Below are 21786 nucleotides of genomic sequence, written 5' to 3'. Positions count from 1 at the left end.
ACTAATGGAATAACTCAGGCAAAGCGATAACATTCCATGGAGACAAGAAGGTTTTGGACCCCTCACCAGAAGAAGACGCACCATTAAAATCGTCTTAACACCTTTTTTATGTAAAATGATCTGCTGGACAAAAATAGCTCCATCGTTTCTCTGGATAGAACAATCTCATTGATAAAAAACTCTCCTAAAATAGAATCCTAGCATCTATCTATACATTTGCTTCATACAGAGATTGCCCTTTGACCTTCAGGATATAAAATGCCATTATTTGATCCCATTACATCCTTCATGTCCGGACACGTGTGCCAAATCTAATGAAATTTCCTCCAGGCCTTATTGATATATTGTGTTGACAACAAAAGGAGGTTAGACCGGCCCTGGCCCCTGCGCTCCTAAATCTAATCATCTCATTCTTGACTTCAGAGGAATGCCACTTCCTTTAATAACACACTGTATTGTATTAAGAAAACGGAGGCCAACCTTAGAACACGGGAGCTAAGAATGTTCCAGCGGGCTTTGTTTGCCGTGCACTCACGACTATGAGGCTGAAATTGAAATCATTGCTTACCATGAAATACTTTTTGAGATTACTATTATTTTTTTATACTGATGTGGTTTGTGGAATCAACAATTTAAAAAAAAAAGTATTCGCATTTCTTTTAGTTTTATCAGTAGAAGTTAAAGTTAAGGTCTTAATTTTAGCTGTTTCTTGGGCGTATTAATGAGCATAAATCCTCTCTCTTTTCCACTTTCAAGTCACTCAAAGCATTTTACAGCGTTTATTGTGGTTCACCTCGTTTTGCGTATTTTTCCAGTGCATTTCTACACACTTTTTTACATTGTATGAACGTGCATTGTGCTCTGCGTCCCGACCGGCCAAGGCACTGCAGACCACCGTCAATCGATCTCCTCAATGTCTTGTCTCCCACACAGCATAGAAAGTGTTAGAGCCAAGTTTAATTCATAAATAATAAAGCTGCAAATTTACACAGTGTTGATATTTTGTTATAAATGCTGTTTTATGTTTAATATTTGATTTATATACATACGCTACATTTATTTTATTGCGTCAATGTGGATGTTAAAATATCTTAAAACTGTTATTTAACTTTTACGTAAATATGTTACCGTCACTTTAAGAGCGATGGCACGTACGAGGAAAAGAGCACACGCCTTGGAAACGTGCTGAGTTGAAGCGGCGTAAAAAGACGGAGACAAATGGTTTTCTTACCTTATTACTGTTTATTCTTGAGAAGGACTTGGTTTGATTACTTCTGTAAAAATGGATTTTGCAAAGCTGGGAATTAAAATTTTGTAACTCTATTTTTACATCAGAGTCCAGTGGAAGTTATTTTTTCGTCAATAAAAATACAAGAGTAAAACACCCGTGTTAAGCCAAATTTACATAAAAGTTTGATCGACGTGAAGATGTACAGTCAGAGGAGTCACTATTAATTAACTAAACAAGAGAGAAATCAGAGAAAATGTTAATACCTGTGTGAGAAAAGTGTATAAAGTGTGTGGTGAGGGGTTTTCCAGCCTTAAAAACTGCAAATAAACCTGTCTACTTCATGGATTTTACCTATCGCGGGTTATTTTTGGAACGTAACCCCCACAATAAACGAGGAACCACTGTACATCAAGGAAACACTCGCTCATTCACACACACATTCGTACACCAACGTTCGCAGACAACTATTCCATCAAATTATAAACCTCACGATCAGCCGTACTGTCCTTGAAAAACCTTTGTCATCACCAAAAACATCTCATAGACAGTTCTTTGTAAACCACTGGGGCCTTGGATTAAAAGAGCTGGAAAGACGTGCTCAAAAGAAACATATTTAAAGTCTTAAATTGTACAAATGAGATAAGTACGGCTGTAATTCAGGTCTTCAGCTCGCCAGGGTTAATCGTCTGGTTTTACATCTATTTCTCTTGACACGTTGGACATAACTCTTGTCTTTTTTAGAGTGAAGTGAGTTGGCCAGCTCCTGCTCAGCGCCAATTCACTGGTTTTTAAAGTGCGATTGTCCTGCACAGCCTTTTTACAATGTTTTTTTTTCATCCATAAGCTTCAAAATGGTGTGCAAATGTATTTTAATCCATGCAAGTGAAATAAATGAATGCAGATTTGTGACGTACATAGTATTTTTAGATTCTGAGAGACACGGACATAATGGAAATGTACTTTACACATTATACAGTCCGACTTGACATGTGTAAGAAGTATTAGATTTGCAAATTATATGGTGGATATGAACCTAATGTTAGCTTTAAAAGAACATTGATGCTATGAAATACGGAGTAGAAAAAACGTACAGAACTTGCGTGAGTGGTTAGTTCTGCAATTCCCCGAACAAAAGGCAAGGTGAAGTTTATTTGTAGAGCACAATTGGTACGCAAAGTAATTCAAAGTGATTTACAGAATAAGAAAGACATTAAAATCACAATGTAACAAATCAAAACATAAATAATCCTCATAAAATTAACATAAAAGAGAAGAGTGCAGAATAAAAACCTTTCAGTCATATGCACCGCTGAAAAGAACTGAGTCTGGATTTAAACATTGTTAAAGTCGAGGCCCGTCTCACGTCTTCAGGAAGAATGTTCCAGGTTTTAGCTGCATAAAATTGAAACGATGATTCCCCATGTTCAGTCCTGGTTTAGTTCTGGTTTAGTCGTGGTTTAGACCTGGTGTAGTCTTGGTTTAGATCTGATTTAGTCCTATTTTAGTCCTGGTTCAGTCCTGGTTCAGTCCCGGTTTAGTCCCGGTTCAGTCCCAGTTTAGTCCCGGTTCAGTCCCAGTTTAGTCCCGGTTTAGTCTTGGTTCAGTCCTGTTTTAGCCCTAGTTTAATCCCGCTTTAGTCCTCCTCATGTGAGATGGTTCTTGTGGCTCATGTGGGAGATGTTTCTTTGGTCCATGGAGAGACTTGTTCACACAGAGCTGCTTTAAAGTCTGAGCCACAGGAGCCACAGACCTGAGCCACAGGACACATGTGTGAAGTACTTCCTGGTTCTAGATCTGAGCCACAGGACACATGTGTGAAGTACTTCCTGGTTCTAGTCCTGACCCGAGCAGCAGTGTTCTGGATGTTCTGTTCTGTCTTAAGGCTCGTTTGGAGAGTCCAGTGAACAGGACGTTACAGTCGTCTAACCTACTGGAGACAAACGCATGGATAAGTCTCTCTAAGTCTGGATTTGACAGTTTACCTCAGATTTTTGCAATGTTTTTTAGATGATAAAAAACTGCAGATGTTATCGATTTGATGTGGCTGTTAAAGTTCAAGTCTGAGTCCATTATTACAGGAAGTTCTCTCAGCAAACACGCTCAATCGGAGTGTCAGTCAGACTCAGCAGGACTGGAGAATTAACCAAAAGAACACAGTGTAATAGTGATGCCAACGGGCCAAGTCACAAGTCAGTAGAGACAACCCTGCTCATAGTAAAAATCCATACTAAAACTATATAGAGTATTGATATTGGTATTGATTAAAAACATGCATGAGTGAGGGAAAGATGGAGCGGGAGATTGACAGGCGGATCGGTGCAGCGTCGGCAGTGATGCGGTTGTTGTATCGGTCCGTTGTGGTGAAGAAGGAGCTGAGCCGGAAGGCGAAGCTCTCGATTTACCGGTCAATCTACGTAGGAACAATATACAAGCGGCTGAAATGGGTTTCCTCCGCAGGGTGGCCCGGCGCACCCTTAGGGATAGGGTGAGGCGCTCGGTCACACGGGAGGAGCTCGGACTAGAGCCGCTGCTCCTACATGTCCTGGATGCCTCCCTAGGGAGGTGTTCTGGGCATGTCCCACCGGGAGGAGGCCCCGGGGAAGACCCAGGACACGCTGGAGGGACTATGTCTCACGGCTGGCCTGGGAAGGCCTTGGGGTCCCACCGGAGGAGCTGGATGACGTGTCTGGGGTGAGGGAAGTCTGGGAGTCCCTGCTTAGACTGCTGCCCCCGTGACCCGGCCCCGGATAAGCGGAAGAAAATGGATGGATGGATAAAAGCATGCATATATAGGACAAAATTTGACCTTTTCTGACTACTTTTAAGAGGTGTCTTGATCCAAATAAAAAGATAACATTGTAATATTGTAAAAAAAAAAGTAATAGTATTGAAGTATTTGTCATAGCAACAGCGTAGTCTTTTCTTTCCGTATTGAAATTCTGTTTGAAATCGGTATCATGGCAACACTACACCCATGTCAAAAGCGTACATGTGCACGGCGCAGGAGGAAGAGTGTGATGCGCTGAAGGACATTTGAACATCCTCTCGCTCTCTTTGCCTTTATCATGTCTCTGTCTCATCTCCCGCTGTTCCCCCTTTGTTCTCCCACGCTCCATGCCGTCAAAACCCTAACCATGACTGACACGTGACATTTTACGACTGATAGCTTTCAAAATGCACCTCATCACTCCACAGATCCCGCGCCTTCGCCGTGTCCAAAAAACACGAGTATTTATAAACCCAGACTGCGTTTTTTGGTCAGACTATCCCCTGCTCCACTGCTCCAAACAGATGTCATTTTCACCCGAGGCAAAATGCACAGAATAAAAGAGTACAAAAGCCGGCGCGAATGATGGAAGAAAAACTACAGATAGACATATTTGCAAAGTAATTACACCGATAAGGAAGTTAGGTGAGACAGGAGCCTGTAAAAATGCAAATGATGTGCAATTACGGGCCAGAATTGATAGGAGGAATCACGAGCGGCCAATATACAAGAGAGTGGCATCCGGCACTGCTTTCATAAATACAGTTATTTCACCCTTCATTACACACACTGTTGCTCGGCTGGTTTTAAAAGCAGCTGAATGTAGATTGTGGCGCCTGTTCGTCAGCACCGGGGCCAAAGCTTTGTAAAAGAAGAAACGCAAAAGGCCAGTCAGGCGTAACAGAGCGACAAACTAAGTGAAATGCCAATTTCATTTGTTCAATTTTTGGTTTCTATATAAAACTATTTGGTTTGTGCAAAGCATTTTAAAGACTATATGAGACAAAGGTCACTATCTAGTCATTCTGCGCAGACGGGGCTCAGTTGTTACACCGTCCTCTAGGGGGAGCAAGTCCGAGGAGATTCTTCCAGCATTTAAACAGCACAGGTCTTTAACAACAGTGTGAATGTACAACAGATGTGTTTGCACTAAACAGACTCTCTGCTCCACGACAGGAGAAACAGGCATGAAAGAGAAATGTGTTCATTCACTGGCCTAAAATAAAATATGTCTGTGGTTATTTAATGTACACATCATTTAATTATTTAAGAATGGTTAATTATTAAAACAAAATATGTGAATTGTGCAACAGCAGCTTCTACCTGGTGTTCAAGGACCTTCATATGTTTCCTCTGCTGTGTGTAGTTGTGATCCAAAGCAGCCAGCGTGCTCCAGATTCACATCAAACTACATGAGCAAACTTTCCTCATGCTCTGAACTTGTGTTACTAAAAGGACCATGGATTTACACACAGCACAGAGTGAACCCGCTGCTGTGTGTGGCTTTGGATCATCCTCTGGACACTTTACCGCACACAGAAGAGGCACAAACACCTGCAGGTCTACAGCTCATGTGCTGCTGTTGCATGTGCTGCTGTTGCGTGATTTGCCCAGTGGCGGCGCTCCTGTGATGTACATGACGCACGGCGTGTACTGCATTAGTGCTCCAAGGGCCATAATCTTAACCATGTTGTTTTGACATAATGGAGCCTATATTTGCACAGCAGCTGTTGTTCCTTTTGTAATTAAACAGGGAGCATACACTAAGCCCACACTGAATTTACATTTACAATTTCTAAAGCAGCTATAGAACTTCAGTCTGGCTGCTCTCTCTCCACAGTGTTTGAGATGAGCAGAGCTATAGAAGCAGTTTAAACAGAAACAGACCAGGACACAGAGTGGAGCAGTTTTGACTCTTTATTCTGTTCTACCACAAGGACTTGATTATCTCTCTATAATTAAAACTCAAGTGATTTATACACTAACCTCTATGGGGAGGTTCATGGGAATGGCATTTTATTTTGTATTTTTCCATTTTTTAGATTTTCAGTATACACAAAAGATCATTCTGTGAAAGGATTTTTTGATGCATGCTGTATGTGCGCTAGTGTGTGTGTGTGTGTGTGTGTGTAGGGGTGTGTGTGTGTGTGTGCTATAGAACAGGTCAGATGCCCTAAACCCTCTTGCGTTTGTGCCTGGTCTAACGCTGCTCATGAGCCTAAGGTCTAATGTTGACAAGGTTCTTACTAAAATGCATGAAACATGCAGTGAATCTATTTATAGGTTTTGGAAGGATAAAATATTCATAAATACTATAAAATATTAGGACCGTTGCCATAGCAATTGACACACAATATCTTTTGAAAAAGGGGTGAAAAGTCTTCAAAATGTTGCCTGTCACAAAACACCATGAAATACCCATGAAAAGGCTTTGCATGTTTTTCAATCAAGGACATTTCTGCCTCTGTGTTTGAGTCACAATGCAAAGAATTTCAGCCTGATGTTAATACTAAACTTAGCATTAATTTAGTTATTGGGCTATTCCACTCATTTTATTTATTAATTAATACATTTTTATTAGCACATTTGGCTAACTCAATGAATTTTAGTCAAGTAAATAATAAAATATTAAACATGCATGACATTTGCGTGCCAGACTGGTAAACCAGGCCCCAGATCTCTTGTTGGATGTGTTTGGAGGCCCTTGGAGCTCAGGACCAGCACTGCTGCACACAGACGGATAATGCCCTTCTATAGCCCAGCCGGCATCTGTTGTTGTATAATGTTGCCCCCTGCATCAGTGCAAATCCTTTCACTTTACAACAAAAACAACCCCAGGAGATTAAAAAAGTCAATGGGGCTGAGATAACTAGAGGATTCCTTCCAGCTCTCTCCCAGCAGGCTGTGCAACCTTTTAAACATTTATTGTCAACAGGATCAAGAGCCTCGTGCTTTGAGAGGTTTAAGCCACGGCCAGATGGTAACTGAAACGCTTATATCATCCATCTTTTAAGAGATTAAAATGTGACTATTCCAGTCCATATAAGTGCCAGACATTGTTTCTTTTAAGTAAGAGCGCAGCATTAGTATTCATATGCCAACAGTGCATACATCAAAAAGCAGTCTCCAAATGCACAGTCTGCTGCCATTGGAAAAGCCATTCTGTGATGATCTATGCTGCAATTTAAGCACAAGCTCCAGACATATGGAATAATTATGGATTCACAATACACTGGCTTTTGTCTTTTCAGGTTACATTATAGTCAATTTGAGTAAAGGACAGAGCTCCGACTTTATTCACTTATCTACACATTTTCTGCAGCCTTTTCAAATGCAGTATTAGACTAATACAAATTGGCGGGCCGCTACAGAACCAACATTGTACGATCATTTGCCAAAAGTGGGTCATGTAAAAGGTACGAGCCAGGCCAGACGATAGCCTAATAGTAATTACGCAGTCCATGTAGCAGATCGCATTCAGGGGACATCAATTTGGCAAAACATTCCAAATAACCATGACAAATGTAATATTCGTTTTAGCATAAATATGACTAAACATGAAAACATGATAGGGCTTTGTACTTCTCATTTAGTTTAACCCACATCTTTTGGGATTCTTATACATAGGCTATTTATTCCTTGTGATACTTTTGCAAGCGTTTATTTTAGTAAGTCTTAAAATAAATGTTTAATTTAAAGCGAACATATTCTGCAAAATGGACTTTATAGAGCGTTTAACCATGGTGTAGTTGGTTCCTTCTCATTTGCCGTCTCGAAGTTGTATTTGGAGCGATTCGTGCATGTTTGAGCAATCTTTCAAGACGCCATTTTGTCGTTTTCACCGCCACGATACACGCCCACTACTCTGTACGTCTTTCGTTCTTCAGTTTTAGTTTCTTCATCGATGATTCGCGCAGGATTGAACAGCATCGCGTAGTCATTTTTGTACAGATTTTTAAAAATTGCGTCCCGTTAACGTACCTGCAGCTGTCTGTACGGGGGACCGACAGCTCTTCGTTGTAATGACATTTACGTGGATGTCCGCCGCAGTTTTCTAACGCGGAAGTCAGCGACCTAGCTTCTTTTATTAAGTCATTTTAGATGCATATTGCGATTTAAAATGTGCAAATTACAACTACACAGCAGACACGAGCACGATACGTCTTCCGTAAGCCGTCCTCTACAAAACGTTTTAGATTTTGTTCAGTCCAGGGTTGAGGGACATATCGAGCGCTGTTGCTGTTGTACCATTTACTAAAACAATCTTGGACCTCTTGTGGCGTTACTGCATTAGACTATAAAACAACAGATCACACCGAAATAAGAAAAAAACACTGACATTTATAAACGCCTTTGAGCCACACAGAAACCACCAGCCTTTTACAAATGACACCGAAGAGAATCCAGTAACCTCCTCTTTGAAAGATTCCCTTGACCCAGTTCCCCCCTCCATCACTCCGGCACTCACTTAATTAAGTTAAACCAAGAGCAATAAATACGGTCTGTGACATATTGACGCTGATGCTGGTCTTCATGCGGAGAGGCTCGGCGATGGATGGCACCAATCACTACAACACACAGCTCGGGTCAACCTTCAAAAATGGATCGGAAACACGATATGATGGACAGCGCTGCGGCTGGGACTTAAGACACCTTTTCCAACTCTACGCCAAGAGATTTAATGTTGTGTTGTGACAAAGAAGAGGCTGGATGAATATACTTTTGCCACGATGATGCCAAGAACCGTCGGTGTGTCTGGCTACGGCAAAGAAACAGAGATTTCAATCAAGCTAAGCCATCTGTTCCCCGATACCAGCCCCGTCATTTGATATGGACTGCCCATCAACAGCGGAGGCCTCAAGTTCACCTTGCCATCAGAGACGCCTCCGGCTGCCTCTTATAAAATGTGATGGATGAAGGCCGTAAAGCACCGAGTAGAGTCTTGTCAAGGCCCGGCACACAATCACAGTCTTCATTACCCAAAAGTCAGAGTTTAACGCGGACGGAAAGAACCAACGCTTCGACCGGCAGCTGCAGCCCGGGTTACCGTAGAAAAGTATACAGGTTGGCACAGACTAAATGTGAATATAGTTTTATAGTTTGGAGCTATTGTTTATTGTTCTAACGCGTCAAAAGTTTCAGCGGCGCATCTATCTCCCGCTGAAACTCTTGATACGGAAGTTAAGGTTAAGTTACGCTTTATTGTCCCCGTACGGAAATTTGTCTTGTGTCAGCTCGGCTCGGTCGGGTTCGGAGCTGGAGGGTTTTACCTATTGTGCATGTTTCAGTTGTTCTTTGATAGAAGAAGAATACAGCTGATACTGCAACTTTCAACGAACCACTTCAGGTATTGTATCATATTTCATCAGGCAAATCAAGGACGAGTGATAAACTGCAGAGATTTTGCTCAAAAGTTTCAGTCTAGTAAAATAAAATAAGTCTCGGATCCACACTGCCAGACGCTAATGATGTACGTAATGACATGTTTGATGCTTTTCCATTTAATTAGTGTATAGCGAGCGCAAACACAAGCAAGACTTTAGTTCTATTTTCAGACTTTCTACACCTACAAAATGTATTCTAATACTACTGGTATTATTATCACATCAGATAGGTGTTACTACTACGACTGTGCTTTAATGACAAGCTAAAAATGTACATTTCAAGCCTTAGAATGACCGTTTATAATATCTGTTAGAAAGCAGAGGGAGGAAAAAAGGGACATGGTTGAAGGGGAAGGAGCACGGACGGACAGACTCTGGGAATGTAAACTCAGATAACAACTGATATATGATTTTCAGTTGTTATCAATGGTAACGCACAGAGAGGCTGGTGCTAACATGTTACAATCCAAAATAAGAAAAAAAAAATCTTTCTGTAAATGTCTGTGTAATCCCTCAGTCGTCCAGGTCTGATCCAGAGTAAATGCCAAAAGTTATATCTGTCAACTGGACAAAAAAAGTTGTAAGAGTGAAGATGTTTCGCCGCTTCTCCAAGTCGTTTCTTCAGTTCTGGTCAGATCGCTGCTGGACACTGCTTTATATCTGTCTGAACGAAGGAGCTAACTACACTGAAGCTAACACACGTATTGTTTGTTAGCTAAGTCTTTGGACCTGCGCCTGAATCAACCCGCAATAGGCGAAATCCGCAAAGTATCAGCTTTATTTTTTACAATTATTCTCTATGTTTTTGCTGTAAAACCCCTCACCACACACTTTATACACTTTTCTCACACAGGCGTTAACATTTTCTCACATTTCTCTCTTGTTTAAACACTCTCAAAGTTCAAACCCTCGTAGGCGCCTTTGTCGGTGCAGAACGTTTCATCGACATTGTGGGTTTTGTCGGGGAGAAAACAAATTGCAAACGTACAGCACTTCAGAGTCACACTGCGATCCAACATTTATGTAAATTTGTCTGAACACATTCTGTACTGTACAGGAGACACGGCACGGAGGAGACTGATGGACAATGGTCTACAGTCCGATCAGGACACAGAACACAATGCACGTTCATACGATGTAAAAAAAAAAGCATGAAACAGCGAGACCACGAAAGGTGAACCGCGATATAGCGACGGGCAACCATAAGACCACCAAGAATCTGACCAGATCTGAAGAAGCCACTTGAACGAGCGGCGAAACGTCTTCACTCCTACAACTTTCTTTTTTGTCCAGTTGACAGATTTTACTTCTGGCTTTTACCATCTTCCTGTAAAATATCACTTTTTTTTTTATACAATTCATGTGGCATCAATGAAAAAGTGGCACATTCACATCTAAATAAGTGGGACGAGGAACAGGGACCTAAATGGCTAAAAGCGATAGTAGCTCAGTTGGTAGAGTGTTTGTCCACTGATCTGAAGGTTGGAGGTTCGAATCATTGTGTCCTTGGGCAAGACACGTAACCAACCTCGCCCTCAGTGTCGGGTTACACTAGACCAGGAGTCTCAAACTTGCGGCTCGGGGGCCAATTGTGGCTCGCGAGATGATATTTTGTGCCCCCGCAGGACAATATGAAGGTTTAATGTTAGTGTGGCGTTACCATGTTGCGTGTAGAAGGTTCCTCCAACTCTGTAAACTCCAAACGCACGTGTCACTTGTGCCGAGGTCGACTCTTTGTACTCCCATAACAAAAGATTCAACAAATAACGATGTATACCCATAAAATCCACAAGAATCGGCGTATTTCCTCATGTATGTTGAAAACAGCCATGACGTTTGAGAAGATTTTAACAAACTTTTTCTGCGGAATACCAGATAATTTGAGTTTGAGACCCCTGTACTAGACCATTTATCAAAAAATACACAACTCTGGTCCCTCTAGTTGTAGCTGATGTTAACTTCTGACAAACAGGTCCAAACGACACTTACATGCGATGTGCAGACTGGCCTCTCTGCTCACGACGGTGCCGAAAGAGTTGGACGCCAAACACTGGTAGATGCCCACGTCCTCGTCTTTGTTCAGATGGGTGATGTGTAAGTTCCCTCCCATCAGAGAGTACCTCGACCCGGGCCGGGGCAGGATGGACGAGTCGTTGAGTTTCCACCTGTCAGAGCCAACGACACAAAGCATATCTTGAGCACATCTCCATGGAAAAGGTTAATGCGCCTCAACCGAGTGAGCGCAGGGCTGACAAATAACAGTGAAAGCATCATTCATATGTATTAAGTTTATAGATAGCTTTGGTAAATGCTAAATACCTTTTGCTAAATGCTAACGCAGTTTAAATCCAATTAGAATGACATAAATGAAAGACGGAGGGGATACAGTTACAATACAATTTCTTAGTTGCTAGTTTTGTTTTGCTGCAAAATTAATGCTTTTAAAACACAAAAAGTTGAATATATTATGTTAAATTACTGTATTTTAAAGACATTACAGTAAAGCCATATCCAGGTTATGAAAATATTCTGGATATGATATTTACATTCGCTCAGAGAAACCATATCCCTGTATGCAAGCGTAATCAGATTATCCCCTATAATTACAGCGGTCGCTATGGCAACCACGGCACAGATATGGCACAGAAGCTAAATATTTTGGTAACCTCGCTATCTTAAGACTTAAGCCTGTTTCTAATAACACAGGGACAAGATGCGCTTTAAAATAAAGGCGTTAAAAGGTGGTTGTATTGCATAATGTTATTTTTGAAAGTTCTGGTTGAGGTTCGATTGGTTTTTGGAAAGTTGCTGCTGTTACCGTGCTGTTTACGTCAGTTCGCACATGCTCAGTACTGCACCGGTGCGAGAAATGGATATGATCGGAGTATCCTAGTGGTTTCTCATAACCAGGATACTGCGTTTGCATGGATACACATAAAAGAAGGATACTCAAAAACCTGATTATAACTGGGATACGCATTTAAACACACTCATTGATTTGCTTTATATTAAGATTGCTCTGCGTTACGTTTCTGTGTAGACTGTGCGCACCTGACTGGGCGACAGGTGCATCGGAGGAGAAGCAGTCGGTCTGAAAGGTTAAGAAAACTCCCGCACACTGTCTCACTCTTCATTCACTTTTATTCGCACGACGATTCAGTCCCTCTGACCTTCCTGAGGTGTGAGGACAGCCCCCTTATATACATTTACATAGATACACTTACAATTAGACCGCAATGCACCCGCAAAATTGTGCATAATTCACTTTACATCAGTCTTTTGTGAGTTAAAATGCTTGGATAATGACTGGAAAAATATAAACATTATTGTCACACTAAAAAGGCAGCAGTTTTCTACCATAAATTTGACATTTTCTAACAAAATAAGTGAACGTGTGCACATTTTTCTCGTCATTATCCAAGCGTTTTAACTCACAAAAGACTGATATAAAGTGAATTATGCACAGTTTTGCGGGTGCAGTGGGGTCTAATTGTAAATGTATGTTTTTTTACAGTTGTGATTGGTTGATTTAACTGAAGGGGGCACTCTCTTAATTTATATAAGGGGAACGGAAGGGGCTGAGGAAGGTCAGAAGGACTGAAACTTAAAAATAACCTTAACCTTTATATTAATAGTAAAATAAAAAGGTGACACCGTATTATTTAGGGTCATTTATTCATTTTTTAAAATCTTTATAATTATTCTGCTAAATGAATTTGTCGGAAAAATTATGACAGGCTTTTCAAATATTTTCCTCTCAGTTTTAAGATTCGGGCAGAACTACAAAATTGACATGTGCAAAAATAACAATGGTATACTCTGAGTGGTTTTGTGTTTCTTTGTTGTGGTAAATGGTGATATAGTTCAATAAACAGGAAAAAAACATATTAAAAAGAACTGCCTGTTGGTTCAAAGAAAAGTCTGTGATTTATACTCGGTGTTCTTCCGTAGACTGGTAGCGTGATGAGCTCTTCTGACTCACTTCAAAATACAAAGTGTCGGCAAAATCTATGTAATTTAAAGTGTGGATGTTTTGAGGGTAATTTTAGTGCACTGAGAGGAAGATAATGGCACAGAACCGTAAGTAAAAGCAGAACAAAAAGAACTAGAATGAACTCTCTTGAACAATGAAAACACATCGAATAAACTCTGTTCTTGCATTGCCATGACAACAATACATAACCTTACAACACAATGCGCGCGATGTGTACCTGCTGACAGACCGAGAAGAAAAAAATATATCCTCAAAACTCTTCACATAATATTATATTGTTGCTCAGTTGGTAGAGCGTTTGTCCATTGATCAGAAGCTTGGCGGTGCAAATCCCACTCTGGACAGGAGCGTGGTCGTGTCCTTGGGCAAGACGTTTAACCCACCGGACCCAAAAGCGCTGCATAAAAATGTGACTATTTGCCAAATCCCACGGTCTATTTCCGCTCTGTTCTTTATTAACTACAACAAAACAACAGTACTGCTAATTCATATAGCTGCTTAACTTTGAGTCGCCACCGGGACGGACTAAAAGCTTCGTGTTTCCATCTGGGATCGGGACTTAAGGTTCTGTCGCAACCATGGCAACGCACTTTTAAGCATTGTTTTCCTATTCACCTGTGCTGCCAAGTCTAAAAAATAGACTTTGTTTGACAAGACAAAGCAAATTCAGTCCGAAATTTTGACCAAAAAACACTTCCAGCTTTTCTTTTTCTTTTCCATTGATGCGTCTGGACGGCAGCATTTTCCTCCAAACACGGTTACGCCAAACAACAGCCATTTTGGATCAGTGGCTCTGCTCACAAATGTTGATTTTTGACAATATAATTTTTTCACATTCAGGTTAACCTTAAGATTTGGATCAGGTTTAGGTTTAGGAGTAGATAAGTTTGGTATTTTTGGTTAGATTTTCCAACCAGGTCTTGGCAAATCTGAGGTGTAATTTTTAAACAAAGGAAAATTATAGATAACTATTGAATGGAATTGTGTATTAGTGGATTTATGGATCAAAAAATACTGTAAATGTCACTGAACCTTAATATTTGCTGTAATTACATCAGCTGATTATGGAATGAACCCACTTTCCATGGAAAATACAGCAGGCAGCAGTTAGTCTGACATTGAGGCCCCTCGAATGAAATGCAGAGAATTTAGGAAGTCCCAGTAACCACAGAAAAAAACATTGTTTAAGATTCTTCCTCTTCTTTGGTCCGGTGTGTTGGCCCCAGGTTATTCTCCACGAGGCTGCTGGAGGTCCCCATACCGCTGTGGAGAAACGCGGTGCAGATCTCCAGCGGTGGGTGTTTCCGGGGCCGTGGCCATAAACAGACCCTTGGCCCATTTTGACCCAAGATCAGAGCAACTGGGCCTTCTGCCAACAAGAAGAGACACTTGTCCTGTCCTCAGCTGGCTCCCCTCGCTGGAACACTGGCTGGGACAAACACTGACCCAGGAGCTCTTCGTGTTTGGACCCAAGTTTTCTGTGGCCAAACACAGAACTGTTGGTTTAATAACCTTTGTCCTAGGTCAGGCTGAGATGAGCGTGTGGCCCACACGGAGGAACCACATGGCGGCTCGGGTGGCACAGAGGTTGGTAACAGCGCGGGTCAAAGTGGAGTTCATGTACAGCACACTGGTGGGGCAGGTGGAGGACTTTGAGGCAGTGTGGACAGTGAGGAGTCAGGAGGGTTCAGTGAGGCAGGGGCAGTTAGTGCTGCACCTGTAGGAGGAGCTGGAGCAGGTGATGGATGTGTGACTGTTTTGTTTGGCTTTGAACATTTCTTTTAACTGACAAGCGACACATAATAAATGTATTGATAAAACTCTTCTTCTAGTTCTAGTTCTAGTTCTTCTTCTAGTTCTAGTTATACTAGTTCTAGTTATACTAGTTCTAGTTATTCTAGTTCTAGTTATTCTAGTTATTCTTCTAGTTCTAGTTCTTCTAGTTCTTCTTCTAGTTCTAATTCTAGTTCTTTTTCTAGTTCTAGTTTTAGTTCTTCTAGTTCTAGTTTTAGTTCTTCTAGTTCTAGTTTTAGTTCTTCTAGTTCTTCTAGTTCTAGTTTTAGTTCTTCTAGTTCTTCTAGTTCTAGTTCTTCTAGTTCTAGTTTTAGTTCTTCTAGTTCTAGTTCTTCTAGTTCTAGTTTTAGTTCTTCTAGTTCTAGTTCTTCTAGTTCTAGTTCTTCTAGTTCTAGTTCTTCTAGTTCTAGTTCTTCTAGTTCTAGTTTTAGTTCTTCTAGTTCTAGTTCTTCTAGTTCTAGTTTTAGTTCTAGTTCTAGTTCTTCTAGTTCTAGTTTTAGTTCTTCTAGTTCTAGTTTTAGTTCTTCTTCTAGTTCTTGTTTTAGTTCTTCTTCTAGTTCTTCTTCATCTTCTTCTTGGATACCGTAGCCGTATCACATCATCACATTTGACTTAAACAAACAATTTTTTGAATACATAACACTCCACAAAGACATTTACACAATACATTTCAGTTTAAAGCTGACGGCTGATTCCTCCGTGAGCGTGTGGAGCTCGTGTTCACCTGTGGCTTCTATAACTTCACTTACCTGTTATTTCATTTAAAAGCAGCTTGTGTAGGTCAGGGCCATCATGGGTTTCAGTTGATGCACTTTCTCACAGTACAGTAACATGCTACATTTGTCCTTTAGCGCACAATCTAGTTGTTTTTTTTTTTTACGAAATGACTCAGACCAGTGGTATAGAAAAAGACTAAGGTTTGTGGACTTTACGAAGATACAATATGTGGGAATGTGGTGAATCTAGCTACACATCTTCAATTTGAATAATATTTAGTCACCACCTGAATTTAACTAAGCAAATATGTTTGTGTTGCTGCAGTTGGTCCGGTCTAGGTTCAGCAGAATGAGGTCAGCTGACACCTGAATATACTGAATGACCAGGTTATTCCATCAGTGGATTTTTTCTTCCCTGATGACACGGGCATATTCCAAGATGACAATGCCAGGATTCATCGGGCTCAAATTGTGACAGAGTGGATCAGGAGCATGAGACGTCATTTTCACACATGGATTGTCCACCACAGAGTCCAGACCTTAACCCCATTGAGAATCTTTGGGATGTGCTGGAGAAGCTTTGTGCAGCGTCAGACTCGACCAGCATCAATGCAACATCTTGGTGGAAAATTAACGCGACACTGGATGGAAATAAATCTTGTGACGTTGCAAAAGCGAAATCAGTGCCACAGTGAATATGACTTTTTTTTGTGTGGCCCTGCAGTGCATTATATCGGGCGACAGTAGCTCAGTTGGTAGAGCGTTTGTTCATGGACCCACAGGTTTGCGGTGCCAATCCAGCTCTCACAGATAAACGCTGTCGTTGTGTCCTTGGGCAAGACACTTAACCCACCTCGTCCCCAATGTCTGCGTACACTGGTGCTTGAATGTGTGAGTGTTTACTTAATGTAGAGCTTTGAAGGTGCAAAAGCGCTATACAAAAACATGACAAAGTATTTTATTAACCAAAATAAATGAAATGCATAATAATTATCTATTTTATCATATTTTTGTCATTTGTTTAACTGCTTGTTCAACACCAAGAGCGTATTTATAATGATTCATAGATTATAGTCTGTGCTCATGTGTGACTGACGACCTCAGACTGTATTTCTGTGTGTAGTTTTATACAAAAATAGATAATATCACAATTGCTGTTTGGAGATATGCAAAATTTGAATTAATTAGAATTGAAACTATTAAAATTACCTCATAAAGAGAATGACACATCTGGTGTAATCTCCCAAACAAGGCTATAAAGTGATACTTCTGCCTTTCTGTGGTTAATGTCAGATCTGTTTTGTGCTAGTCTTGAACTTCAACCAAGGCATTTATATACACACACTTTAGCACATTCATCATGATTGTTAATATAACGTTTGACTATTGTTATCAATGTTTTAAAGCTGTAAAACCCCTCACCACACACTTTATACACTTTTCTCACACAGGCGTTAACATTTTCTCACATTTCTCTCTCGTTTAAACTCTCTCAAAGTTCAAACCTTCGTAGGCGCCTTTGTCGGTGCAGAACGTTTCATCAACATTGTGGGTTTTGTCGGGGAGAAAACAAATTGCAAACGTACAGCACTTCAGAGTCACACTGCGATCCAACGTTTATGTAAATTTGTCTGAAGACATTCTGTGCTGTACAGGAGACACGGCACGGAGGAGACTGATGGACAATGGTCTACAGTCCAACAACCAATCAGGACGCAGAACACAATGCACGTTCATACGATGTAAAAAAGCATGAAAAAAAAACCATGAAACAGCGAGGCCGCGAAAGGTGAATGTATGCTAAAAAATATTGACATTTTCCTTGTTGTCCCACTCCAATCTGGTGATCGACTCTTCTAATGCACTGTAAAAAACAAACTGTATATATAAGTGGACATGGCTAACCTGGTAGCCACCACGTTCCAAATAAAAAGTGATCCAATTCACTTTACATTAGAAAACTGTCGCTCCCTCTCTCTGTAACTGCTGCTGTCAGACTCGTCATTTTGATTTTAAAATGATCGTATTAAACCGCTCTACGTGATCCAGGTATCATTATTTCGTTATCGATCCGTTTTTCAAGATATGAACATGAGACAAATCAGTCGACCTCTTTCCCCAAGGTTGCTCCCTCTCGCATTAGCAACAGGTTTGATTGACAGCGTTGCTAGGCGCCTGCCCTCCTGCTAAACCAGTGGTGCCGGCGAGAAGAGGCGTTATCTTCCACAGCTCCTGATTGGTTCCTCGGTTGCTATGATACTTGAGGTCAGAATTCCAAATCGACCTTTATAACCGCTAGCATCGACGAGCTTAATTTTACTGGAGTCACTTCTTCATACAGTCTATGGTAAAGAGGCGTTTCTAAGAGCCAGATCTGAGCCAAACAACCCAATACATCTTCCTTCTTTTTTTTCCATTGGAGCCATTTTGGGAGAGGGGGTGTCACATGCAGCCAAGCAGTGCTCCAGAGCAGATTGGTTGATTAGATTGATTTAGTGATTTGGGGCTGGAGCTGGAGCAGGCCCAGCAGCAGTGTGGAGGAGGCCATTTGAGCGGTGACAATGTGAAGTGGTGATTTCTGTGCTTATACGCTGCTTGGACAGTCTTATTCATTTGTCCTGTGTGTCCCTGGAACACAGAATATTCTCCACAGTCAAGAGCCTCTTACCCTGCCCTGCCCTGACCAAGGATTCAAACGCAGGGTGCATGCTAACACTCACTGGAGCGCACACTAGCAATACGAAATATAACAGGATTAAATAAGGTAATGGTTTTAGAATCAGAATCAAAATCAGAATCACTTTTATTGATCCCCGAGCGGAAATTCTCTTTGTTACAGATGCCACCAACCACAAAACAGAAAAATAAAAATTAAGTAGCGTCCTAATAATCCCCAGTGTTAAAAACAATAACAATAAAATAGAGTCAATAAATAATTAATTAGAGTCTCAGTATTGAAAATTATTTTAACTCAACAACAATATAGACATTTATTTTTGAGCTTTTTCCCCATTTTGTGACGTTGTTCCTTCATCAAAAACATGCCTAAAGAGGTTTCAGACGTCACCCATGCATGTTTCAGCAATTTAGCGTTCTTACCTAGGCCCTATTCAAACCCTCATTACACTCAGAAGTACAAGACTCCGCCTACAAGCCTACGTCACCCAGGTTTTCCCACGCCACAATTCTCCATAAATATACAAAAGCGGGATACAAAACTTTACAAACAACTTCACAAACCTGACGTAATGTGCGTAATAGCGATCTGAAAGGGGAGTGACTTAGCGCAGAGAGCAAAGGGAGAGGAGGCTCAGAGTCAAAGTGAAACTTATATAACACGTTACAAAGTCGTTTTCGGCAAATATAGCATTTCCAAAGCAATAAAAGGTAACAGTGATCGGAATATGTTACGTGTTAGCGGTTAATACCTCATAAAAGTAAAATACTCGCTCTTTAAGATCATGAATTATCTTCCATGTACTGAGGCAGATTGTTAAAATGTCTGTGGCTTAAGCAGACTTTCTTTTATAAGCTGCCAAAGAAGAAAAGAAGACGCTACATCGACTTAAATTCATTTCCTGGAGACTGATCCTAAACGTAGCCATAGAAAGTGCTTGTCTAACCAAATATGAGGATCTGATTTACCCCAAAATGTGATAAATACCCATCCACACCATTCATACACCAGGCAAAAGGAAAGTACTGAACATGGGAAACTAAAAAGAGGTGAATGCCAATAAGAGATTTCTACTGGGTGCAGTGAAGGAGGCTCGATACCGATCTGGAGAGGTTTCTCCTTCAATGGAACAATGAAGCTTGAGGTTGTGAAGGAGAATCTAACGACAGCTGGGAGGAGGTGTAAAAGAGAGCGCGCTTCTTAACCGAGGGCCCTCTGTGTGTGTGCGGATGTCTGGGTCAGTCCTACAGCTCATAATGTCTAGGGACTACACAAGAATCACAATGCTCTTTTGTCGTCTTTTGTTGTGTTTTTGTTCCCATTTTCTAAGAGGAGACAATAAAGGCTAATCTAATCTAAAACATTTTGAGAAGGCAAATGGCGAAGGCGATTTATAAAAATGGACGTGAGGACAAACCTGGATGCCCTTTGTGAAATTTCTGCATCACATCGACTCCTCAACCCCCAGGAAGCTCAAAAACACCAAAGCAAAGTCTGGAAACGATCAACAAAAACAGTGGGACAACTCACTTTTCAGACACATTATACAAAACACGTTCCTTTTTTTTGCATTTAACGCTCAAGAAAAATTTGAATATTTACAATTTTCTGCGTTTTATCCAACCCGGCATTTGGTATTTTGCTTTTATGTTTCGCAAGCCACCTTCACAATGACCCCACCTCACAATAAAAGACACGCCGACATGCATTTAAATAAGCTAACCCTTTTCTCTCAGCTTAAGTGAGACTTAAGATGGCGTCTCCAACTCCAGTGTAAATAGTCTCCTGGATGGAGCTAATAATGGAACATTTAGTGAAAGCGGGGCAGGGCATTTTCTCTGAACTTAAAAGGTCACATTTGGCTGATTTATGAATTCATGAGCACGTTTAAACCAGGGGCGGACGCTGACAGGATATACGCTGAGGGATGGCGAAGGATTCCAGTCGCCGAAAATGATAAAATCGTGTACATTCATTTCAATTTGTGCCCATTAGCCATAACACTGAAGATCTTCAAGCTACATTAACAGCTGCATATGCTGATATTATGAGGGATCGTCTCAACCTATTACACATTAAATAAACGGCTTTGCAAACTGACTTTAATTACAGTGACAGAAGTGCCAGCGCGAAATGGCCCCAGCTTTGATTGATTAAGAATTAATACTTTGTGGGCTGGATGCACTTTGAAAAAATCATTGTTTGTCATTTGTTACCATTTATCATCGTTAGCAACTGAAAAACTTGGCGTTCGTTTTAAATAAACATGGTCCCCTGCATTGAATGAAAACCCGGGTATTATATTGAGGGCTAATGTAATCAAATATTCTTCCATATTGCTTGTATTTTGTCATCACTCCATGTCGGAGATATCTGAACAGGCCCGGTGCATTGTGGGTCACCCGATACGCCCACGGGTCAGCGGTACAGAACGACAGGAAGCTCTCAAAGCGGTCGCTACAGAAAATCGATGCCCACCACGCGATGCAAATGTACGCCATTCAAACCAATGCCAATTCATTTTTCTTTCTCAAATGAACCCTGACTGATAGAGACGCTAAGCACCACAGGCAGCCCGCATCACACGGATAGACGCTCTTTAAATCGCTCTTAATGACACACTGCTTTTCGAGGATTTGTTACACTTTCGGAGCCAATTTAGACTTCATTATCGTTTGAGAAAGGGTAAAATCAAAGTCTTGTTTGTTTTGCTAGGTGGGTTACGCAATATGGTAAAAGAAACAATAACAATTTTCGATTTTTAATAAAAATCGAGCATTATTTTCGTGAATGGACATCACCCAGATTTTGGATGAGTGTCGTTTAATCAAATGTATTCCTCCAGTCTGATCTTTCAGTTTCTCCCACATGCTTTTACTAATAGACGATTTGCGAATGTACAACTTTGCGTAGTAGAAATCCAGATATACACGATGTAAAGATGTTATTTTTAGATCAACGATATGATTTAAAGTTAAGATTTGGGTTAAACTCGGATAAGATTAGGGTTTAAGTTAAGGTCATGCGACGTCGGATTGTTAAGAGTAGAATAAGTCTCCAGGAAATGAATGAATAAATAAGCCAATGTAATGCATGTGTGTGCCAGAGGTGGCGCCAGACGTTTGTGGTTGCTAAGTTAAGGGGATGCTATGTTCTTCAACGAGGGTGCACACTTAGCATGTTAATTTAAATACTTTGGATGCAAGCGCCGTTTTTAACAAGT

General features: G+C 40.9%; 1 protein-coding gene across 1 annotated transcript in view; it reads right to left on the bottom strand.

Annotated features, from left to right (window-relative positions):
- Positions 1-21786, bottom strand: part of cntn3a.1 (contactin 3a, tandem duplicate 1) — a 224685-nt gene that overhangs the window by 141396 nt on the left and 61503 nt on the right. The window contains exon 4 of the mRNA XM_055223169.1: positions 11372-11547. Within this exon, the coding sequence (XP_055079144.1) occupies positions 11372-11547 (176 nt within the window). The remainder of the gene's footprint in view (positions 1-11371; positions 11548-21786) is intronic.

The sequence above is a fragment of the Periophthalmus magnuspinnatus genome, chromosome 7 (assembly GCF_009829125.3).
Source record: "Periophthalmus magnuspinnatus isolate fPerMag1 chromosome 7, fPerMag1.2.pri, whole genome shotgun sequence".
Lineage (NCBI taxonomy): Eukaryota > Metazoa > Chordata > Actinopteri > Gobiiformes > Gobiidae > Periophthalmus > Periophthalmus magnuspinnatus.
This window is presented reverse-complemented; position numbering and strand designations above follow the sequence as displayed.